This window comes from Haematobia irritans, chromosome 3 (assembly GCF_050003625.1).
Source record: "Haematobia irritans isolate KBUSLIRL chromosome 3, ASM5000362v1, whole genome shotgun sequence".
Lineage (NCBI taxonomy): Eukaryota > Metazoa > Arthropoda > Insecta > Diptera > Muscidae > Haematobia > Haematobia irritans.
Genome location: NC_134399.1, coordinates 62,138,455 through 62,158,785, shown reverse-complemented (window position 1 = coordinate 62,158,785; position 20,331 = coordinate 62,138,455). Strand labels below are relative to the sequence as shown.

General features: G+C 35.4%; 1 protein-coding gene across 1 annotated transcript in view; it reads right to left on the bottom strand.

The window, feature by feature from the left end:
* LOC142232130 (uncharacterized) overlaps nucleotides 1–20,331 on the bottom strand; it is an 825,742-nt gene that overhangs the window by 9,978 nt on the left and 795,433 nt on the right. The window contains exons 24-26 of the mRNA XM_075302843.1: nucleotides 16,525–16,862; nucleotides 9,784–10,629; nucleotides 3,752–4,188 (exon numbers count right to left, since the gene is read on the bottom strand). Coding sequence (XP_075158958.1) covers nucleotides 3,752–4,188; nucleotides 9,784–10,629; nucleotides 16,525–16,862 — 1,621 coding nt within the window. The remainder of the gene's footprint in view (nucleotides 1–3,751; nucleotides 4,189–9,783; nucleotides 10,630–16,524; nucleotides 16,863–20,331) is intronic.

Below are 20,331 nucleotides of genomic sequence, written 5' to 3'. Positions count from 1 at the left end.
GCAAAAACGAACCACGGAACCACGAATGGGAAATAGATTGGAATTGTCGACCTTATATTGAAGCTAGCGAGGGTTTACATTGGAGAGGAAGGTGGATATCCCTCCTTTCATTACGGTGATGTGGGAGGGAATAATAACGATCGGAGGTTTTTCACAGAAGGGAGGAAAGTGGAAACCTTTTTTTTTGCCGTGTCTGATCTCCTTAAGGAGCCACCGTGGTACAATGGGTACTCTTGCCCTCCTTCATACAAGGGATCATACCTCCAATTCCAGTTACGACTTTAATTATCCCACGTAATGCACGTAATATTTCCTCTAAGAGGTTTCACCGCATTGTAAAACTCCGCTCCGACTCAGCTATAAAAAGGAGGTCCCTTGTCATTGAGCTAAACATTCATTGCTAATAAAAAAGAAGTTTACCACCTATTTCCCATGATCACCCGGAGAAAATCTGGCTGTATGAAAATTTTTGTGATCATAGTTATCTTTTATAAGATGTGAAAAGCAAGGCGATAACCTCCCGAGGAGTCAACAAAGAGAGGTATAGATGTTCTGTAGGAAGGTGAGGGATCGGGACCAGAGGGAAAACAAGGTGACCAAGAAGACCTGGAATCGGGGTTAAGGGAATTGAAGGAGGATAGCTTCTTTAGATCTACCTCTACTTTAACGATATTGTTTACGGAAGTTTCAGTCAAAACAAGCCGGCGGAATACATTGTACGTAGCACAAACGATTAACGGACAACGGATGGGAAATATATTGGAATTGCCGATCTTACCTTCCCCCTCTGTAATGCTGGTGACATTTCAGGGTGTTTCTAAGCTACTAGTGGTTTCATAACAATGCCGAGCTCCGACTCGACTATAAAAAGGAAATCCCTTTCCATAGAGGTAAATGTAGAGTGGAGAAGGCGTTAACCTTCCCGAGGAGTCGGCAAATAGAGACATAGATGTCCTGTCGGTAGGTGAGGAATCGGAGCGAAAGGGTAAACAAGGTGACCAGTAGCTGCCCCAAGGGAAGTCCTGGAATCGGGGTCAAAGGAATTGCAGGCAGATTAGGAACTCGGCGAATCCCAAGAAGCTATCCCTTCCCAAGAGAAGGGATCATATGCCTTCACTTAGCGAGGGATAGAGATCTCAATCATGTTCCAATATTAGTGTACGTTGAACATGGAACATGAAACATGTTTATCGTAACCATCTTATTTTCTGGCAAATTATTTATTTTATCTTTGGCTAGAAAACATTATTCTTGCGACAAACATGTTCCATTTTCCCGGTCCAAAGATAACATTAGGCTCTGGAAACATTTTTGAGGTGATAGTATTCCTTCTCTGCGTGTACTGGAGTAATTATTATTAAAATTCCCAGCAAAAACAAAGCGCATCCCGGAATTCCCATCATTTTTTCCCTTCAGTCCTTTTGGACAAGTCAATAAACATTTCTTATAAAGCGGATCCCGGGATACCCTATCGATCTAATTCCACTTCCAATGCATTCCTTTTGGACAAGTCTTACAAAGTACGGACTTAGGCCGTTTAAAGTTTTGGACAATTGAATTTCGCAAAAAAGAATAGAAAATCAAAAGAAACTTTTTCGCTTCCAAGGAAGTTCTTTTGATATATGTATACCATAAAAAAATATTTTTTTTACAAAAATATTTAATAAAAAAAATGCCGCTAGTGAGATTTGAACAAGCGTTCTTTATTTTTCCATTCATACTAATAAAAAAATCTCAGAAAGTAGTTAGAATGTCATATTAGGTTCATATCACAAACATTTGAATAGACGTTGCGACGCATCGTGTTCAATGGCGTTTGTGGCTGAGTGAGTTCTAAGGCGTTCTGTTTGATGCCAACAGACCCAGATTCAACCCCCGGTGGAAGCGAAGAAGTTTTTCAATTAGTAAAAATTAGATAATAAGAAAATAAACGTGTAACAAAAAATACTGATAAAAATAAAAAGTGAAATTGGAAAACATCCCAGCAAAAAAAGCGTCGCCAAAAAAGTATTGCAAATGTTCTTTTTGGATCCGGAAGTGGTGCATAATTGACGCAGAAGCGATGAATTTAATATGGGCTTGTCATAGGACGGAAGTCCTCCATTTCAACAGCCGTTGCACTGAATTTGCACCACTTCTTTAGGTGTGATCCGAATTCAATGTCTTGGATGTAAATTAAAACAAATCTGTGATATTTTGTCAAATAAATAATTTTTATAACTATGTCCTTCGTTTTGTTGACCTGTTGTTCTAATTTATTTTATTATTATTTCGGTTTGAGGTCCTTTTAATAAAAAATCCTTTTTACGATATTTGATTACTTGTTAACTTTATTCTCCAATATTTCGACTAACATCGTTAGTCTTCGACGGGGATATTAAAGTATTTTTAGGAAATAATCAAAAAATTGTAGAGAGTGATTACGTCTGTTTTTCAGTTGGCAATAAAATTTTCTAAAAAACAGACGTAATCACTCTCTACAATTTTTTAATTATTTCCTAAAAATACTTTAATATCCCCGTCGAAGACTAACGATGTTAGTCGAAATATTGGAGAATAAAGTTAACAAGTAATCAAAAATCGTAAAAAGGATTTTTTTTTTATTAAAAGGACCAAATATTTTCAAAAATTCACAATTTTTTCAGATTGAATTTAGCATTTTTTTCGACAAAATTTAAATGATTTGTCCCATTTTATAAATTCTTACTCTTCTTTTAACCAATTTGAAACAAAAAGAGTTAAAATTACCCATTAAAAGTGTGAACAAATCAAGTTATAAAAAATTGAATTAAAAAAACTTCATGGGTAGTTAATATAAAGAACATCAATGGGAGTGCATCTTCTGGAAGTGCTTTTAAAGTTGTGCCTTTGGAAGAACTTCCAATTTTTTTTGCTGGGATATGTTTGTTTTCAATTTTTTAAATTTCTTCATGCAAATGAACTTCCAAGGCACAACTTCTACAGCAATGCAAAGGATCCAAAAATGGAGTACTTCCGTCCTATGACAAGCCCATGCAAAATTCATTGGAGATGATCCAAGTGTGAAGTACTTCCGGATCACAAATTGGCGATCCAAACAACTTTTGTGGAAGCTCTTTTTTTGCTGGGTTATTGACATCTACCCCTTCTTTAGCGACAGAATGTCTGATATTGGAGCTTGGACACTTTGTTTTCTGAATAGCGTGACGTGAAAGAGCTTACAAACAAATGTCACAGTTAAACCTCTGGCGGGATTTGGAGAATGCCTACTGATCACATTGCGTATGACACAACGTTCTCATTTATAGAAGCTTTGAAACGCCCAGAATTTTAACTAGTATTACGGAGAGGATAATAACCGTAGCTGAAAACTATTTGGTGTTCGGACATGTTCTTTGTGCACAGGGTTGTGTCACGGCGGCTTTTATGGATCTTATCAACTTCATTGTTTGCAAATTAAAAATAACGCCTGGCTTTAAGTAGTCTTTATGCAGACATTTCAGAAAATATCGCGGGAGAGTTTCCCTCGGCGTTACCAATAAAAAAAAAAAAAAAAAACAAATCAATAAAAAATAAAAATTTGATAACTTTTTTTTTATATATCAGCTTTATCCAAAAATCTATGGGCCAAAGAACACAGGCAGGCCACTAGCACGTTGGAGCAGCTTACAGAACGAAACAGAAACAGAACTAGAGTGGTTAACATTGAACGAACAACGACAACGGTTGGTGGATCTGTTGGAGGAGATATTGTGTCTCTCTACTTGTATACCTTTTTTGTTGTTGCTTATTTGGAAACATAAAACTGGTTTCACCTATGCTGGCTCGTTGTGGTGGCGGTGATCCTGGAAATATAATCATGGGATGACGATTTTTCGTTGGACTCGGCTGCTCCACCGTCAATGTGGGTATGATGAGATCACGTGGGCGGGGTTGTTTCTCTTCCGGTGTTGGTGGTTCAACATCGATGGTAATGGCCGGTATGGGTAACTGCTGATGCATAGGTGCCGCTGTGACAGCAGTTGGTGCCGGTGTTATACTTAGCATTGGTAATTTATGATAGAGACCCAGACCAGTTGCGCTAACCGTCGTGGATGGCTTATTAAGCTCTGCCATTGATGTGGTAGTGGTATCGGTTGGTGCTGTTTCCACATCCGAATCAATGAGTCGTGACGATTTCTCCCTTTGCAGGCTGAACAGCAGTTTTTCCTAATGAATGGCAATGGAGAAGAGTAAAAATAAAAATTGGTTAAAATCATTTGCAAGAAGGTTTATTGGTGTTATGCACCTAGAGTATTGGTGTATCTAAGAGGCTTTAGTAAACAATAGGAAAAACTACTTCTTTAGGTGTAGCGAAAAAGTTTATGTAAACACACACACACACATAGAAACTGTCATTCAAATTGGGCCACCTAAGGTTTTCATTAATACATGTTAAAAGGGATATACGAAGAGGAGGGGAAGGAGGACCTGGGACCTTTGCTCCCTATGGAAAAGTGTCTTGGCAAAGCAGAGTCAAGAGTACATTTCCCCTTGGGCCCCTCTGAACCTGAATGTTGTGTACATCCCTGCATGTTAGGAACTATATCATAAAGTTAATGAAATGTTTCGTATTGTGAATGAAAATTCATTACAATAACGAACAATTACATTATATTTACGAAATTTCTTTGATGGACCAATTTAATGACAAATCCCTTTAATTTTATACTTTTACCACTGTAAAGCATTTTTCTAGAATATTTGGACTAGCATTTGGCGATTATAGCACTAGTTAAACTATTAACGTTAAGCCAGGATTTGTTTTGTTTTAAATAAAAATTTTGCATTTGCCTTTCAACTGAACCATTTTCGATATTCACGTTTTTTGCCAAATTCTATGACAATACCGCCATCAGAATCGACCTGGGAAAATATTTGAATAAACAAAGAATTCTTTTATAAAAACAAAAAGGCATGCATTTTTAATAAAAAAACAAAAATATTGATGATTGGATGCTAATATATTTATGTTATGAATTTCAAGACTATTACACATTATTATCATAGGGAAGTGGGGGCTTTTATGTTCATCGGTAGAAATTTCATTGGAGTTAGGTTAGATCATATCAGGGTCACTTAACTGTTCTCAGCATTGTGATATCCCAAATGGTGAATTTCTCTCTTGTCAATGAGTACTGTCCAATTCTATGTTTAGACCAATCCTAACCAAATCACTTACAAATCGATGTCTTCATTCCAAAATACGCTAAGTCTAAAAAGTGAATTTTACAGGAAATAGGTTCAACGTTTTTTTTTTGTTGAATTTATCAAAAACCGTATAAAATAGAAATTCTCTTATTTTCGGTCTTACAATCATATTAATTTTGGTATTTTTTTAGTGTGTACGAACTCATAATAGTGATAATAGAACATGGCTAAAAATGAATTAGACCACTTTAGACCGAACAAAGCGTTTTGTCCTTTTTTGATTGGACATTTTTTAAAACTTTAGTCACAGGCCAAGTACAATATTAACCATAACTTTTGATAGAAGTGTCCAATAAATTCGAACTTTTGACAGGATGTAATTCACATCAATCCGAATAAGAAACAGCAAACTCCATCAAAACATGCTAAGTCGCCTTAGCGTACTCTGGAATGAGGGCATCGAAATGTCACAAGCATTATACAGAGGAGATAAACACTGAAAAAATTGTTGGTGTTTGAACAAAACTGGGATGGAACCCGTAACCGTCTGTATGCAAGACGGCAAGTGGTTACTATTCTCGAAAGCATTCCAGAAATATGATTTTTTATCAACATTTTGTCAGAATTGGAAATAAAGTGCACGTTGGCCCACTGTGCAATGCTTGATCTACATTTTTTGGTATCAGAAGTGATCATGTGCGAAAGCATTCCAGAAATATCGATTTATGACAAACCTATAATTACTTTGTCAAAATTTAAAATATAGTGCACATAGAGCAGACATTGCACAGTGGGCGCTGGCAAAAACGACTTGGTTCTCATATCGGCTAGTTAAATTTACAATTTACAAGAGAATTTCAAATTTACGGGACGATACTACAACAAATCTTGAGATCGATTTATATTGAAACTAATCAAGTTATGATATGGTATTGAAGATACCGTGGTGCAATGGTCGTAGGTTTGACCCTTGCTTCGACCGAACACCAACTGTGTAGTCTAATTGAGCCTGAAATATCGGGCTGTCACCTAATCTAACATATTGTATGGTACGATGTACTCCTATCGAGTACCGAATTTCAGGTGTACTATCACCGCTACTTAGTTTGGATAAATGGAAGAAACATAGAGCAATAGGGTGACCTAACCTATAAAAAGACTAAGGAACTTTACCAAGATAGCAGGTGTATAAGAGATATTTGACCTGATACCTGGAATTGAGATACTATCAGTGGCGAAATCAGCACTGGAAGTTGATGTATGTATTTAGAATTAACCGAAAAACAAGTTGAATAATAAACTCATGTGTACATACACCTGGGCACTCTTTTCAATCTAACCCAACAAGAAGCCCATGGATGTCAATATATATGAGGGATGATTAATAGCATACTTAAAATTATACTGAATCAGCTTCGAAAAAGTACTTCTTTAAGACAGAAAGTATTTTTTTCATTCTGGCGAAGGTCTTTGTGAAATAAACTTGTAATTCATAAATTGCTCAATATCTTGAAAACGGCAATTAAAGTGGACTTTGGACATTCAAGACAAGACCGACTCAGTTTATAATGCTAAAATCTAGCAGAATCAGACTTATATATTATTTTATATTCTCTGCATAGACAATCATTCTCGTCTTCAAAAATATATTTTTCTGTTTGATTTGAGAAAAGAGTTTCAATTTAATTTATGAATTTAAAGTAGGTTGAAAAGGTACCAAATGTGTCGCGGGGCTAGTTTTCACACTGAAATAAAAAAGTCAAAAAAGTACAACAGCATTTACTCTACCAACCCTGGTATATATTGAGATAGACCAGGGCCTATATAAGACGAAATGGTACGCTAACGAACAGTGAGGAAGAGATTTTGCGAACACTTGTTGATCGCATCGCGTGGTTTCCCAGCAAAAAATACTTCAGCAGTAAGAGTTTAGTTGCGCTTGTTGGTATACAATAAAGTAGGCAGTGCATTCACACTGCATGAATCGGTGGCAATAATGTAAACGAGTAATCAAACTAGTTTATGATCATTCGTTTACGTTATTGCAACCAATTCATGCAGTATCGATGCATGAAAGCTAGTACTGTTTTCCTTCACGCCAACAATGCTATACTCTAGATAATATATCACTTCTGAGCAATATTTCTATTAAAATGAGCAATAATATCAGCGCTATGTAGAAGCTGTTCTAAATCGGGACATCGCCAACAAAAATCAGCGCTGATTCCGTTGTTTTGTAAGCAGTTGGTACTGCCTCCTGCTGAAATAGTGCTCCATTTTTGCTGGGTTATAACCTAATAAGAGAGAATGAATAAATTGGCGGAATGAGCGCCAGGAACATAAAACACTGCTGAGAAGTAAGAGGGTTGGAAGGCATAGAAGTTCGTGGATATTTTCGACGTGATGGCTTTAAGATTGCCAAGTCTCCTCGACCACAACCTAATAGAAATAGAATTCTATGTCAACTACAGTGACTGGTATATTTTCGTCCTTGGAGCAACTACACTCTTCTTTTTATTATTATTCCAATTGTAGATGCTATAGGTCTTCACCTGAGCTGGTACTTTTGGCTTTTATCTGGCTTTCCATTCGATGATCGCCATTTAGGCTTAAGGGCATTAGCGTAGCTAGACAATTTTCCTAGGGGGGGCTATAGCCCCCCTAGCTAAAAATTTATAGACTGAACTTATAGGTTCAATTAATGTTTTATTTCATAAAATTGAATAAAAAATTTGACATCAAAATAACTCGACAATTAATTTATAATAAAGCAGCTAAAAGTAGTTCCACACTTTTCCCAGCAAAAAAATTGTGAGTTGTTCTAAAGGCACAACTTTAAAAGTACTTCCAAAAATGTCCTCAATTATTTTAACTACACAGGAAGTTTTTTACTTCATTTTTTTTCATATTTTAATGTGTAATTTTTTGTTTCTTTTTTTCAAATAGTTAAAAAAAAAGAGTAAGAATAAATAAATTGGTACAAATTATTCAAATTTCGCCACAAAACCGATAAATCCATTATAGAAAAATCGATAATTTAGGAAATTATTCGAGGAAAAACGTTTCAAACAAGCGTCAGAATGCATTAAAAATCATAAAAAAATATAAAAATTATTTTTTTGGGAAAATATCAAAATTTTTTAATTCACATTCAAAACACTGAATTCGGATCTCACCTTAAGAAGTGATGCAAATTCATTACAACGGCTGTTGAAACGGCCGCCAATTTTGCACCACTTCTAGACCCAAAAAGAACATTTTCACTACTTTTTTGGCGACGCTTTTTCGCAGCATTATTAAGATATTAATTTATGAAAGAAGAGTTTTAATATCAATTACTATTTTTTAATTGACTAAACTAAATCAATCATAAGTTCAACCACAGCTTTATTTCATAAATATCTGACTTCAAACATTACCATTGGCAACTGCTACCACAACCCAAGTAATTCGATTGTTCATGAAAGTATTTAGCGGAACTTTGTGCGATTGTATATACTTGTTTAATTTTTATAAAAATTAAAAAAAAAAAACTATTGACATTTATTGAGAAATGGAAAATCATAAATAGAGTTTCAAATTCTGGGGGGGGCTAACATTTTTCTGGGGGGGTCTAAGCCCCCTCCCCAGAGGCCTTCCTACGCTTATGCTTAAGGGCACCTTATACGGTCGGATAAACCCTACGACACAACACGTTGGGGCGACAAATCCGCTAGTATAAGGCCATGTTCGCGTGTTGCGGGGACGTGTTGGCATAAAATCAAAACAACTTTGATTTTTTCCGGTTGGGAGGCACAAATCTTCACGTGTAAGGGGATGTTCGCCAAACATTAACAAAAACAAATTTATTTTCATAATTAAAACAAGCATTTCTGCAATGAAATTAATGAGGGATCGCTAATTCAGCTTGGAATTTTTATTGTTTCTTCCATTTTTACTGAAAAAATGGCTTCAAACCTAACTTTTCGTCCATCTTCATTGTTTGTGTTTATGCTTCTTCTTATTTCTTCATGTTGTTATCATAATTGTTCGTGCAGTGTGAGGGTAAAACTTGAACGAACACACAACAAATAGGCGAACCTCTGTCGTAGTGTTTATCCGACCGTCTAAGGTCCGCTTTAGATGAAGTTGCCAATGCTTAAAATTTTGAACTCGATTTTAGGCTATTGTCATCGACAAATAGTAATCCTTCAAAAAAGCCAACTACGTCAGTCCAGGCAGTGTTATTAGATCCGCCCTCGGAATAAGCATAGTGTTTTTTGTCAATACTTATTATAAGAGATCTATCTATTGTCCTCTCCAAAATTTAAAGTAGGAATTGGGATAAGGTTATTGTTTGAAAATTCTCTAGGTCCGAGTGATAAGAATGAAAAACGAATATATTTTGTGATGATCTAATGTCTAACATACAAGTGACAAAATAACACAAACAGTGAATAGCAAAAGTGATGGTAGTCATAGTACCAATGCTACTATGACATTTGCTGCTCACTGTATATGTATGAATGGAACTTTAATTCCCAAATCGTAATGGTAACAATTTCAACATACTGCATACATTTCATATCCATTCAACACTGCTTGCAGTATAAATACAAACTTGGTAAAACTTACCGATAAATGTGTATCACTACCATCGCTTTTCTCATCGTCGTCAGTAAAATCACCACCAGACAATGGATCCTCTTGGAATATTGGACTATTCGAGCGATGCCCTCGCTGCATAATGGGTGTTAAAGCGGGCGATGGTATGGGCGTGGGCATTTCGCGTATGGGCGAGAGGCACTTGTTATTGATGCCACTGCTTGGTATCTCAAGCAATATTGTCGGTGGGTGCAACAGATTACTCGATGTTGACGATGTCGACGCTGATGGCGATGAGCTCTTGTGCGCATTGAGAACATCTAGAACAGGCACTTCGATAGTGGTCTGACGATAGAACACTGGCGAATCTGGTGGGCCACTGGAGAAACTAACGGGTGTGTGCATCGACGATGTTGATGATTCATCATCACCCGGCGCATCATCTTGGGGACTTGAGACAGTGGGCGTGGTAGAGGGTGAAACAAATACCGAAGCTGTTGTCGAGGGTATTGTGCCAGTTGTTGCATTTGAAGCATTATTGGCCGCTGCAAAATTACGGAACATGGCCAATATCGAGTCGGCACTTGATACTTTGGGTCTTGCTGGAGAACCAATGCGGCTTCGGGGTGGTAGGCCCATGGTGAGGCCACTCAACTGATGATTGTTTGTGCTACCCATTTCACTGCCACTGGTTTGTATGGACCGTAAGCCGAAATCGGTAAGAGCCAAATCGGAACTGGAGAATGAATCACTGCCATGATTGGATGGGGTGCTGTGCGGTGATCGAATGTCATTGGTGCATGGTGAAGGTGGCATAGAACTAGCTCTCAACTGTATATCGGTTGGTAGACTAAGAGCACTAGAATTACGAGTTGCCTATGGTGAAATGAAAAAGATTTCAGATTATTTTTTTTTTTTACAAAAGCCAAGAATAATCTCTTTTTCTCTCGTCCATCCAGTATCCAAGCACTGCTTCTTTTTTGAATTACTGGAGAACTGCTTCGTACATGACGTACAGTCTAGCTACTAAACAAAAATACTCTAGGACAATTTCAACACAGCGTGTTTATGATTCTCAGACAAACATAAGTTGTTCAAATGCGGGTGTATTCTAGTGGATGAAGAAAATGTGATTGCTATTTCGAATTGAGTTAGATGATACTTTTGTTTTGTGTTTTAGAAAAGATCATGATGATTGGGATGGGATCTACAAAGAAGAAGTTTGTTTTCAGTGCATTTCACAGAAAATGATCGCTGATTTTTGTTTTTAGTTTTGTTGATTTTGGCAAATTGTTGCTATAAATTATTCTGTACAAAAACATGGTGCTCTCAATTGCGAACATTTGCTTAATTAGAACATAGATTTTTGATACTTTTCTTCTTGATATCGTTTGATTGTTTCAGAGAAAAGCCTCCCTTTCTTCTTCGTTGCTGGGATGTGTTCGTATATATTGATTCTTTGATTTTGCCTGAGAATCATAACCCTTTTCATGGTACAATAATAAAAAAAGACAAAAAATTTCGTAAGCTCAAACGATAATCATCAATGGAGAATTTTAGTGTAAAAATAAAATAGCCGGTAATTTGTTAAATACTGTAAAATGTAAAAATTGACACCACATCAATTAAAAAAATTCTTAATGCAAAATGTAATTTAATTATTGTTTTATTATTTTTGTTCACAACATTTCAAGGCATAATTTTTCTCAATTAGGGTAACTTGGAAAGAATATTGCTTCGCAAAGGCAAACTTTTCTAAACTCAGAAATAAATTGGAGTAACGTATTAATTTCAAATTCGATAAACGAAAATCAGTTCCTAGATTTACAGTTGATCGTACTTCCGGTCCTCCTTGGAGTACTAGAAACCTTTCAAAGCTAAAGAATAAGAAGAATAAATTGTATACGAAATTTAGAAAAGCCAGATCTGTACTAAAGACTGTGGAAAAGTTCACTCGCCCGAACTGAAACATGTACAGTCAGGCGTGTACAAATTTGTATCTGGCGTTTTCTTTGTCTTTATTGGTCAAGTTCCTTAATCTCCTTTGTCCATAAAAGTTCGAATAACAATTAATTGTACATTAATTTAGTTGGTTTTGGATAAATGGATTTTTATACCCTCCACCATAGGATGGGGGGTATATTAACTTTGTCATTCCGTTTGTAACACATCGAAATATAGCTCTAAGACCCCAAAAAAAAATATATATATTCTGGGTCGTGGTGAAATTCTGAGTCGATCTAAGCATGTCCGTCCGTCTGTTGAAATCACGCTAACTTCCGAACGAAACAAGCTATCGACTTGCAATTTGGCACAAGTAGTTGATATTGATGTAGGTCGGATGGTATTGCAAATGGGCCATATCGGTCCACTTTTACGTATAGCCCCCATATAAACGGACCCCCAGATTTGGCTTGCGGAGCCTATAAGAGTAGCATCTTTAATCCGATCTGGCTGAAATTTGGTACATGATGTAAGTATATGGTCTCTGACAACCATGCAAAAATTGGTCCATATCGGTCCATAATTATATATAGCCCCCATATAAACCGATCGCCAGATTTGACCTCCAGAAGAGCAAAATTCTTCCCATTCGGTTGAAATTTGGTACGTGATATTAGTATATGGTATCCAACAACCATGCAGGAATTGGTTCCTATCAGTCCATAATTATATATAGCTCCCATATAAACCGATCGCCAGATTTGACCTCCGGTGCCTTTTGGAGAAGCAAAATTCATCCGATCTGGTGGAAATTTGATACGTGGTGGTAGTATATGATATTTAACAACCATGCCAAAAGTGGTCCATATCAGTCCATAATCATTTATAGCCCCCATATAAACCGATCCCAAGATTTGGTTTTGGAGCCTCTTGGAGGAGCAAATTTCATCCGAGTGAGTTGAAATTTGTGGATGACAGTCTTTCGTAGAAGTTTCTACGCAATCCATGGTGGAGGGTACATAAGATTCGGCCTGGCCGAACTTACGGCCGTACACTGAAAAATATATTGTCGTGAGGTCAAAGATTTCATGTCTTTAAAATACGAATACAAATTTTGCTTAGCATAGAAGACGCATTTCTCTAAAATAGAGTTATTTTCCTTGTCCAAAAGTCGATAAACTTTTAAATGAAGTCATATTGTCCTTATAATTAAGTGATTTGACTTAAAAATGTGTATCTTAACATGAAAGAAAAAATTTATAGGCTACGGTCAACTTGACTTTAATAATTCAGAAAAATTCTTTAAATTTGTTGTCTTTTTGCATCTTGACTACAAAGCAAAAAATGGTTCAAATATAGGACATGTTTTTCAAAACTTTATTTTAAAGGAGTTTTTTAGTTCAAGCATAGCATAATTTCTACTGGAAGTCGAGTCCTAATTTGGAAAATAAAGTTGCCGTTAACTCGTTTTTAAAGATCTTTGATACCATATGAAGAAAAAAAGCTGAGAAAGCGAAAAATTAAAATTTGCTTCCTAGAAGCAAGTACACAAAACCTAAATTTAAAAGAGAATTGTGTCTTAAAAGTATCCTTACTTGTATTCTCTGCTTCTTTGGCTCGGAATCAATACCAAATTTTTTAAAGTAAAGACAAAATCTTTGGGACCGAGTATGCTTTTTTTCAGTGTATATACTTGTTCAGTCTGAAATGTTTGTATGCCTCTGGCTACCATGGCGAATGTCCGACGGGTGAACTGCTAGAGGGGTTGCAACGACACCAAGCAAGTATGGTCCCATCTAAACCTAATTCGCACACTAGACATGCTAGTGTTTTCCAGACTATCCTAACCTGCACTGACAAGAGCCAAAGTGGTAAGTCACCGAATTGGAGATCATCCGATGAAAAGCCACCCCAAATTGAGCAGATTGTTAATCGTATTCATCGACCGTTGGGTCACAATAGTAAATGCCGAACATTATCGGGAAATTGCCTTGAAGAGAATTGACGTTCTGGACGGACAAACAATTCGGCCGCAGTCTATGGACATTATAACAGGATTCAAAAAGTTTACTTGGATCCAAAGATTTTGACCTTCCTTTAAGGATTTTGGTATTGATTAATAGCCAAAGATGTGGCTTTTTTGAAAACAGGGTATTTTTTAGGGACCAATTTTGTTTAAATCTAGGATCAATCAAATCATAATTTTGATACAAATCTGGTTTATGGAATCTTCATTCTCTTTTGGCTACATATTAATAAAACCATTCACGTACCAACAAATACAAGTTTAAAAATCCAAATTATAACAGAAAAGTAAAAAAAGGTTTTCTTAATTAGAAAAAAAAAAAAGAAAAAACAAAACTATAAACCAAAGATATAAATACTCGAAATAAGTTTTATCCTATGTTTGAAGCCTTTGTATTTAAAATCTAAAGTTTCAACATTTCAGTTAAATTAAAGGCGATTTCTTTAAATCAAAAGTGTTTTTCTTTACTTGCTTTAGTTCATAGACATACGGGGCGCAGACACAGGGGCGCAAATTTCGAAAATTTGTGTTTTAAATTTATTTTGAAACAAAAATAAGAGACCTTCTTTTAATTAAAACTTGATTTTTTAAAGAAATTTGTCCTTAGTAATGTATAAATAGCGTGTCCTAATATTTATGTTGAGTAATCTTTAATATTTTTTTAGCGTAGGACCTTAAGTCAGCTGTCAGTAATTTAAACCGAATATCTTTGTATGCTGTATGGCTACCCAGCCAAGGCCGTATTCAGGGGGGGGGATGAGGGGGATCAAACCCCCCCCCCCCCCGAAATGAATGAATATTTGTATATAAATAAATATATATATTTTAGCTGCATAGAAAAATCTTATCGAAGATGTTGAAGGAAAGCTGAAGGTATTATTTTGAAAACGCTTACCTATAAAACTTGCACAAATCCTAGAATACTAGTTGAAAAGCCCGTCAAACGACGGTCGAAAAAACAAATTGTTTTTGTTCTCGCACCACAAATTTCATTTTTGGAAAATGTATTTCTGCTTTTTATGTGTGTTTGTTGTTCTTTTTGTGAACATGACTCGCTTTGTTTGGCCATAGCAACAACAACGAAACAGCCAAACACACATGTGTAAATGAAATGGCGCAAAACCTGCGAAAAGAACCTGCCTAATTCAGCGATGGAAGCACTTGGAGAGTGCAATAAAGAGATATTTCCAAACGTGCATATTCTTTTAAAAATTTTGGTCACTTTGCCAGTAACTCAGGGATGGAAAATACAATTTTTAAGAAAGTACAAAAAAGGTATTTTTTGAGCGGAAAGGTACTTTTTACTAAATTTCAACAAAAATTTCACTGGAAGATTATTGTCAAGAGACTGAATTTTAAAGAAAATAAAATTTTGAAAAAATTTTCATACAAAAACCTTTTTTGGGCTTTGCCCAAATAAATTTGACAAACATTCTTTTCCTCTGTTGGTTAAGCTACACTTGTAGTTTAGTCAATGTAAGGTTTTAAGCTGCAATAAAAAAACAACAACAATGCTTTAAGAACAAAACCAACAATAACAAAACAAAACGAAGGGAAATAAAATTTTGCAAAAAATTCTATAGAAATAAAGTTTTGCAAAAATATCCTATAGAAATAACATTTTTACAAAATTTTCAATTGAAATAAAATTTTGACAAAATTATCTATAAAAATAAAATTTTGCAAAAATTCTATATAGAAATAAAATTTAGACAACATTTTTTACTGAAATAAAAAATTGAGAATATAGAATCGCATTCTTTTTTCGACTAAAACATTCTTGAAGTTCAATAAAATCCTGTTTTTGACTATATCTTTTACAAAATTGAGATTTTCTTCCCACATGAACATGTCTGTTTTGCAATATTTGTAAAAGACTATTAGCAAATAAGGTTGATAAAGACTTTCTCAAAATATTAAAATATTTTGTCAAAGCTATTGTACCATAAATCGGATATCAACTCAAAAATGTCTACACAAAAGGTACTAAATCATTCGCGGGGGTACTACGGTACTGACCGGGGTGAAAAAGTATTGAAAAAAGTACTTTAGTACTGCATTTTCCATCCCTGCAGTTACTACGTGCTCCTCCGAACGTTCATTTTCAAAAATGAAGAGATTAAAGACGTATCTTAGAAATTCGACTGGTGAGAGTAGTCTCAATGGATTGGCATTAATGTCGGTTCATCGCCGAATAAATGTGCCGACTGAAGAAGTCATTGATTTATTTGCTGCCCAAAAAGCCCGTCGGCTCAATTTAATATTATAAAAATATTGTATACATACCTTTGCATAAATAAAATTTTCTACACATGAGATTATATGAATATTTTTTTGTTTTAAAGATTTCTTAAATAGCGTTTAAATTCAACTTGGTAAAGGAAATTTTATCAAACCTAATGAATCACTTTTTGAATCAAATAAATCGGTATTGAAATTGAGTTGGTTTTCATTACAAATTAAATTTTTTGATCAATACAATCCACGTTAAACGATAGTACATTAACCAAATAAACAAAAAAAAAAAATTAAACAAAACGAAAATTCTGAGTCAATGATAAAATTTCCCTTGAAATGAAAAAATTTCAATTTCTTTCGTTTGTAATGTAAACGGTTTCAATTGAAGTGAAAATGTGAAACGTAAGTTTTCAAAAATTTGCCTTATTCGCATTGATGTGGTGTAAATTTTATAAGCAACGAAAATAAATGTATTAACAACGATATTCATCCATTTTATATTCTTCTTAGTAATAACATCTTAATACCAACAAAAAAGAAACCAACAATCTTTATCTAAATACCTCTGATCCTGAACTCATTTCAGCTGAAACTTTATTTAGCAATCTGGCAAAAGTTACTTTCTTCTCCAATTTGGGATCATTAATTGCCCGCTCTACAGTGGCTGATGTTAGTGATCCGGTATTTTCCGAAAATGTGGTCTCCTTTTGATCACTCTCTGAATCGATGGTACTGGTCAATAAACGATTCTCAGACAATGAAATCAATTCGCCCAAATTCATTTTTGGCTTAGCGGTTTGGGCAGCAGGTGAAACCAGCTGTTGCAGTATTTGTTTTTTTTCGGCAGCATTTTTCTTCACTGGGGTTGAATTGTTGCGCTTTTTGCGAGGTGACGGTGAACCTGTAGAGAAATTTGTGATGTAAAGAAGAATAGAAAAAAAAACGAAACAGAAAAATTGTAATTAATTTTTTTTTGGGAAAATAGTGATTAATCAATACAATCAAGTAACAATGTTTTTTGTCTATCTATTTTGTTATTTTATTAAATTTCGAAATTATATTTAAACATCGAAAGGAAGGAACTAAAACAAAGATTTTCAATGACAGTTTTTGGGTTTGTTTTTTGGGTGAGATTCGTTCTATTTGCATTGTAGATAAATGCTTGTTTTAGACTATTGAGTACAGATGGTATACTAGAGCATCTAAGGATAGGCAAACTAGGATTATTTTGGTGTTCAGCTAATTTAGGTAATAATTTCTATCAATTACATTTATCTAAGTCATGCAAAATGAATAAAAACAAAATGGCATCCACATTACTAAGAAATAATAAAAATAATGACTCTCACATACTAGGAATGCAATTAATGTTGATTATAAAAGTTGTATGGTAAAGGATAAATGATGTGGCTAATGCTAGTCAATTTAAGATAAACAGTGCCTTGAATATTTTCACAAAAAACTGTGTCGTTTGAATTAGAAACACTTTGTATCAGTCCGTTTGTAGTATTATCTATGCGTTAAACGAGAGATATTCCTATTGATCTGTTATAGATCTTTCGGTTTTATTTCTGACTACTTCCTCAGATGTTCTTTATTATTATGAATGACAAAATAAAAAATGCTTGTTCAAATCTCACCAGCGGAATTTTTTATTAAATATTTTTGTAAAAAATTATTTTTTTATGTTATACATAGTTTTTATTTTGTTTTTTGTTTTTTTTTTTTGACATTAAAAATTATAGTAGTTTGCAAAACCTTATCAAAAGAACTTCCATTGAAGTGAAAAAGTCAAACGGCACAGGTTCAAATACCAGCCGGATGAATTTATTATTATTATTTTAAATTTTTATTGATTTTCTGGTCTTCTTTGCGAAATTTAAGTGTCCAAAACTTAAAATTTTCACTCAAAATGGCCTAATTCCGTACTTTCTAAGACTTGTCCGAAAGGACTGCATCGGAAGTGGAAAAAATTGATAGGGGATCGCGGGATGCGCTTTAAAAGAACATTTTGTGGACTTATCCAAAAGGTCTGCATCGGAAGTATAAAAAAATTGATGAAATGTTTGTGGAACAACTTCCAATTTTTTTTTGCTGGGATCTTTTATCTTTTATGCGATCTCGTTGAAATTTTGTAAGCCAGGTATATATTGAGCTGACTGCACGCATAGAAGGAATATGATCACCTCAAACATGCTTTAAGAGCAAAATGTTATTTTTGTATGGTGACCATGTAACATGTTTGCCACTAAAATGTTATTTTCTCGTCAAATATAACCTGCTTGCCGAAATCAGATTCATGATTTCCGTCCATATTTCTATATACAGTGGGGAGCAAAGCCGAGTGCATGTTTACCACCTTTTTTGCCTAATAAAAAAATATCTGTTGAGTCTAATTGCTAAAATATTTATGTTATTTATACTTTATTATTAAAATAAAATACAAATAAGCCTGCATCCAGTGAGTAGGACACCAATTACCATGCGATCTTTTATGTTACATTGATACAAATGCGAGAATAAAAACACTACTAGTAAATAACAATGTTCGTATGCAGTGTCTTGCAATCTTAAACCAATCGACATCGTAACAACGCTCGGTAAACAAAAAACGAGGTTGGCACTTAAGCGTGATTGCACTCAACAACAACAATTACTAGCAGTTGGCATTAGTTCAAGAGAATTGAGAATGTACCAAATAAGAGAATACCAAACTGCTGAGATATGGGTAACCAATTTGTGTGATTGCTTTACTACGGTGTTTTTGAGAGACCAACACTCAGACTAACAAACACCGAGAGTCGTCGGTTGCATTGGATATGGGTGGTTGAATTTTTTTTACCAATTGGTGTTTTAAGATTGCAAATGTTGATGTTTACTAAATACACTGGTCGGTTGCGGTAGATCGCAGCCGTTCTCTGCTACACACCGCAATTTTTATCCGATTTGCATGAAATTTAAAATCTCCAGGTATTTTTAGGTCCACGAGTAGTTGTTCCAAATGTGGTGTGTATCGGAACAGGCTTTGTATAGTTCCCATATAAACCGATCTCCCGATTTGACATCGTGGACTTTTACAAATTGCTCGAACTCTGTAGGTACTTTAGGTCCACAAATAGGTGTGCCGAATATTGTGCATATTGGTCCATGTTATAGTATAGCCCCCATATAGACCGATATCCCGTTTTGACTTCTTGAGCTCCTGGAAATCGCAATTTTTATCAGAGCTATCGAGCTCGTTCGAGAAATGCGGGTAAACATCTATGGAATTTAAATTTAAAATCATATGAAAGGCGTTTTTTCATCGGACTTTTTTGCACGCTTAGACGAGTAGATTAAGATTTCTCTAAAACTCAATCAAAATTGTTCTTATAAATCCGAAATCTGATGTAGTCTCAATATGTAGAAACTTTCGATTTAACTTCGGAAAACGTACTAGTTGAACCGAACTCCTTAGGAATGTATCTGCCATCAAACTCACTGAAATTCTATATATTTTCAAGGAATCCGTTACGACGAAGAATTTTGAAAGGAAACTATGGTTAATTGTGGTGGATATTTACCATTCGGCCTGAGTGAACTTAATACCGTATATAGTTGTTTTTATCTAATGCCTCATACACATTAGGCTCGAAGTCTACTAAAAGAGAATTTTAAATCCCTTGAGGCAACTGAGAATTGACATCCAGTTACGAGTGGATTTTGGGAAGTGTAATGTGAGTGAGGTATAGGTTAGGTTAGGTTATGTGGCAGCCCGATGTATCAGGCTCACTTAGACTATTCAGTCCATTGTGATACCACAGTGGTGAACTTCTCTCTTATCACTGAGTGCTGCCCGATTCCTTGTTAAGCTCAATGACAAGTGACCTCCTTTTTATAGCCGAGTCCGAACGGCGTTCCTCATTCCAGTGAAACCACTTAGAGAAGCTTTGAAACCCTCAGAAATGTCACCAGCATTACTGAGGTGGGATACTCCACCGCTGAAAAACTTTTTGGTGTTCGGTCGTAGCAGGAATCGAACCCACGACCTTGTGTATGCAAGGTGGGCATGCTAACCATTGCACCACGGTGGCTCCATTGCACCACGGTGGCGGCGTGGATCAGTGGTTGGTACGTTCGCCTTGCATGCCAAGGGTCCTGGGTTCGATCCCTGCTTCGACGGAGTGAGGTATAACATAGACTCTAACTTACAATGTAATAGACAACATTAGGAACAAAAGTATAACTTTTGTACTTTGTCCATTGCGGCAGGTATATAAGATTTGGCCTGGTCAACTTTCATCCGTTTATTATTGTTTACAAATTTAAACCCCGAAAGTAGCGACTTTAAAATTTAACTTTTCAACAATTGCAAAAGTTGTATGTCGACT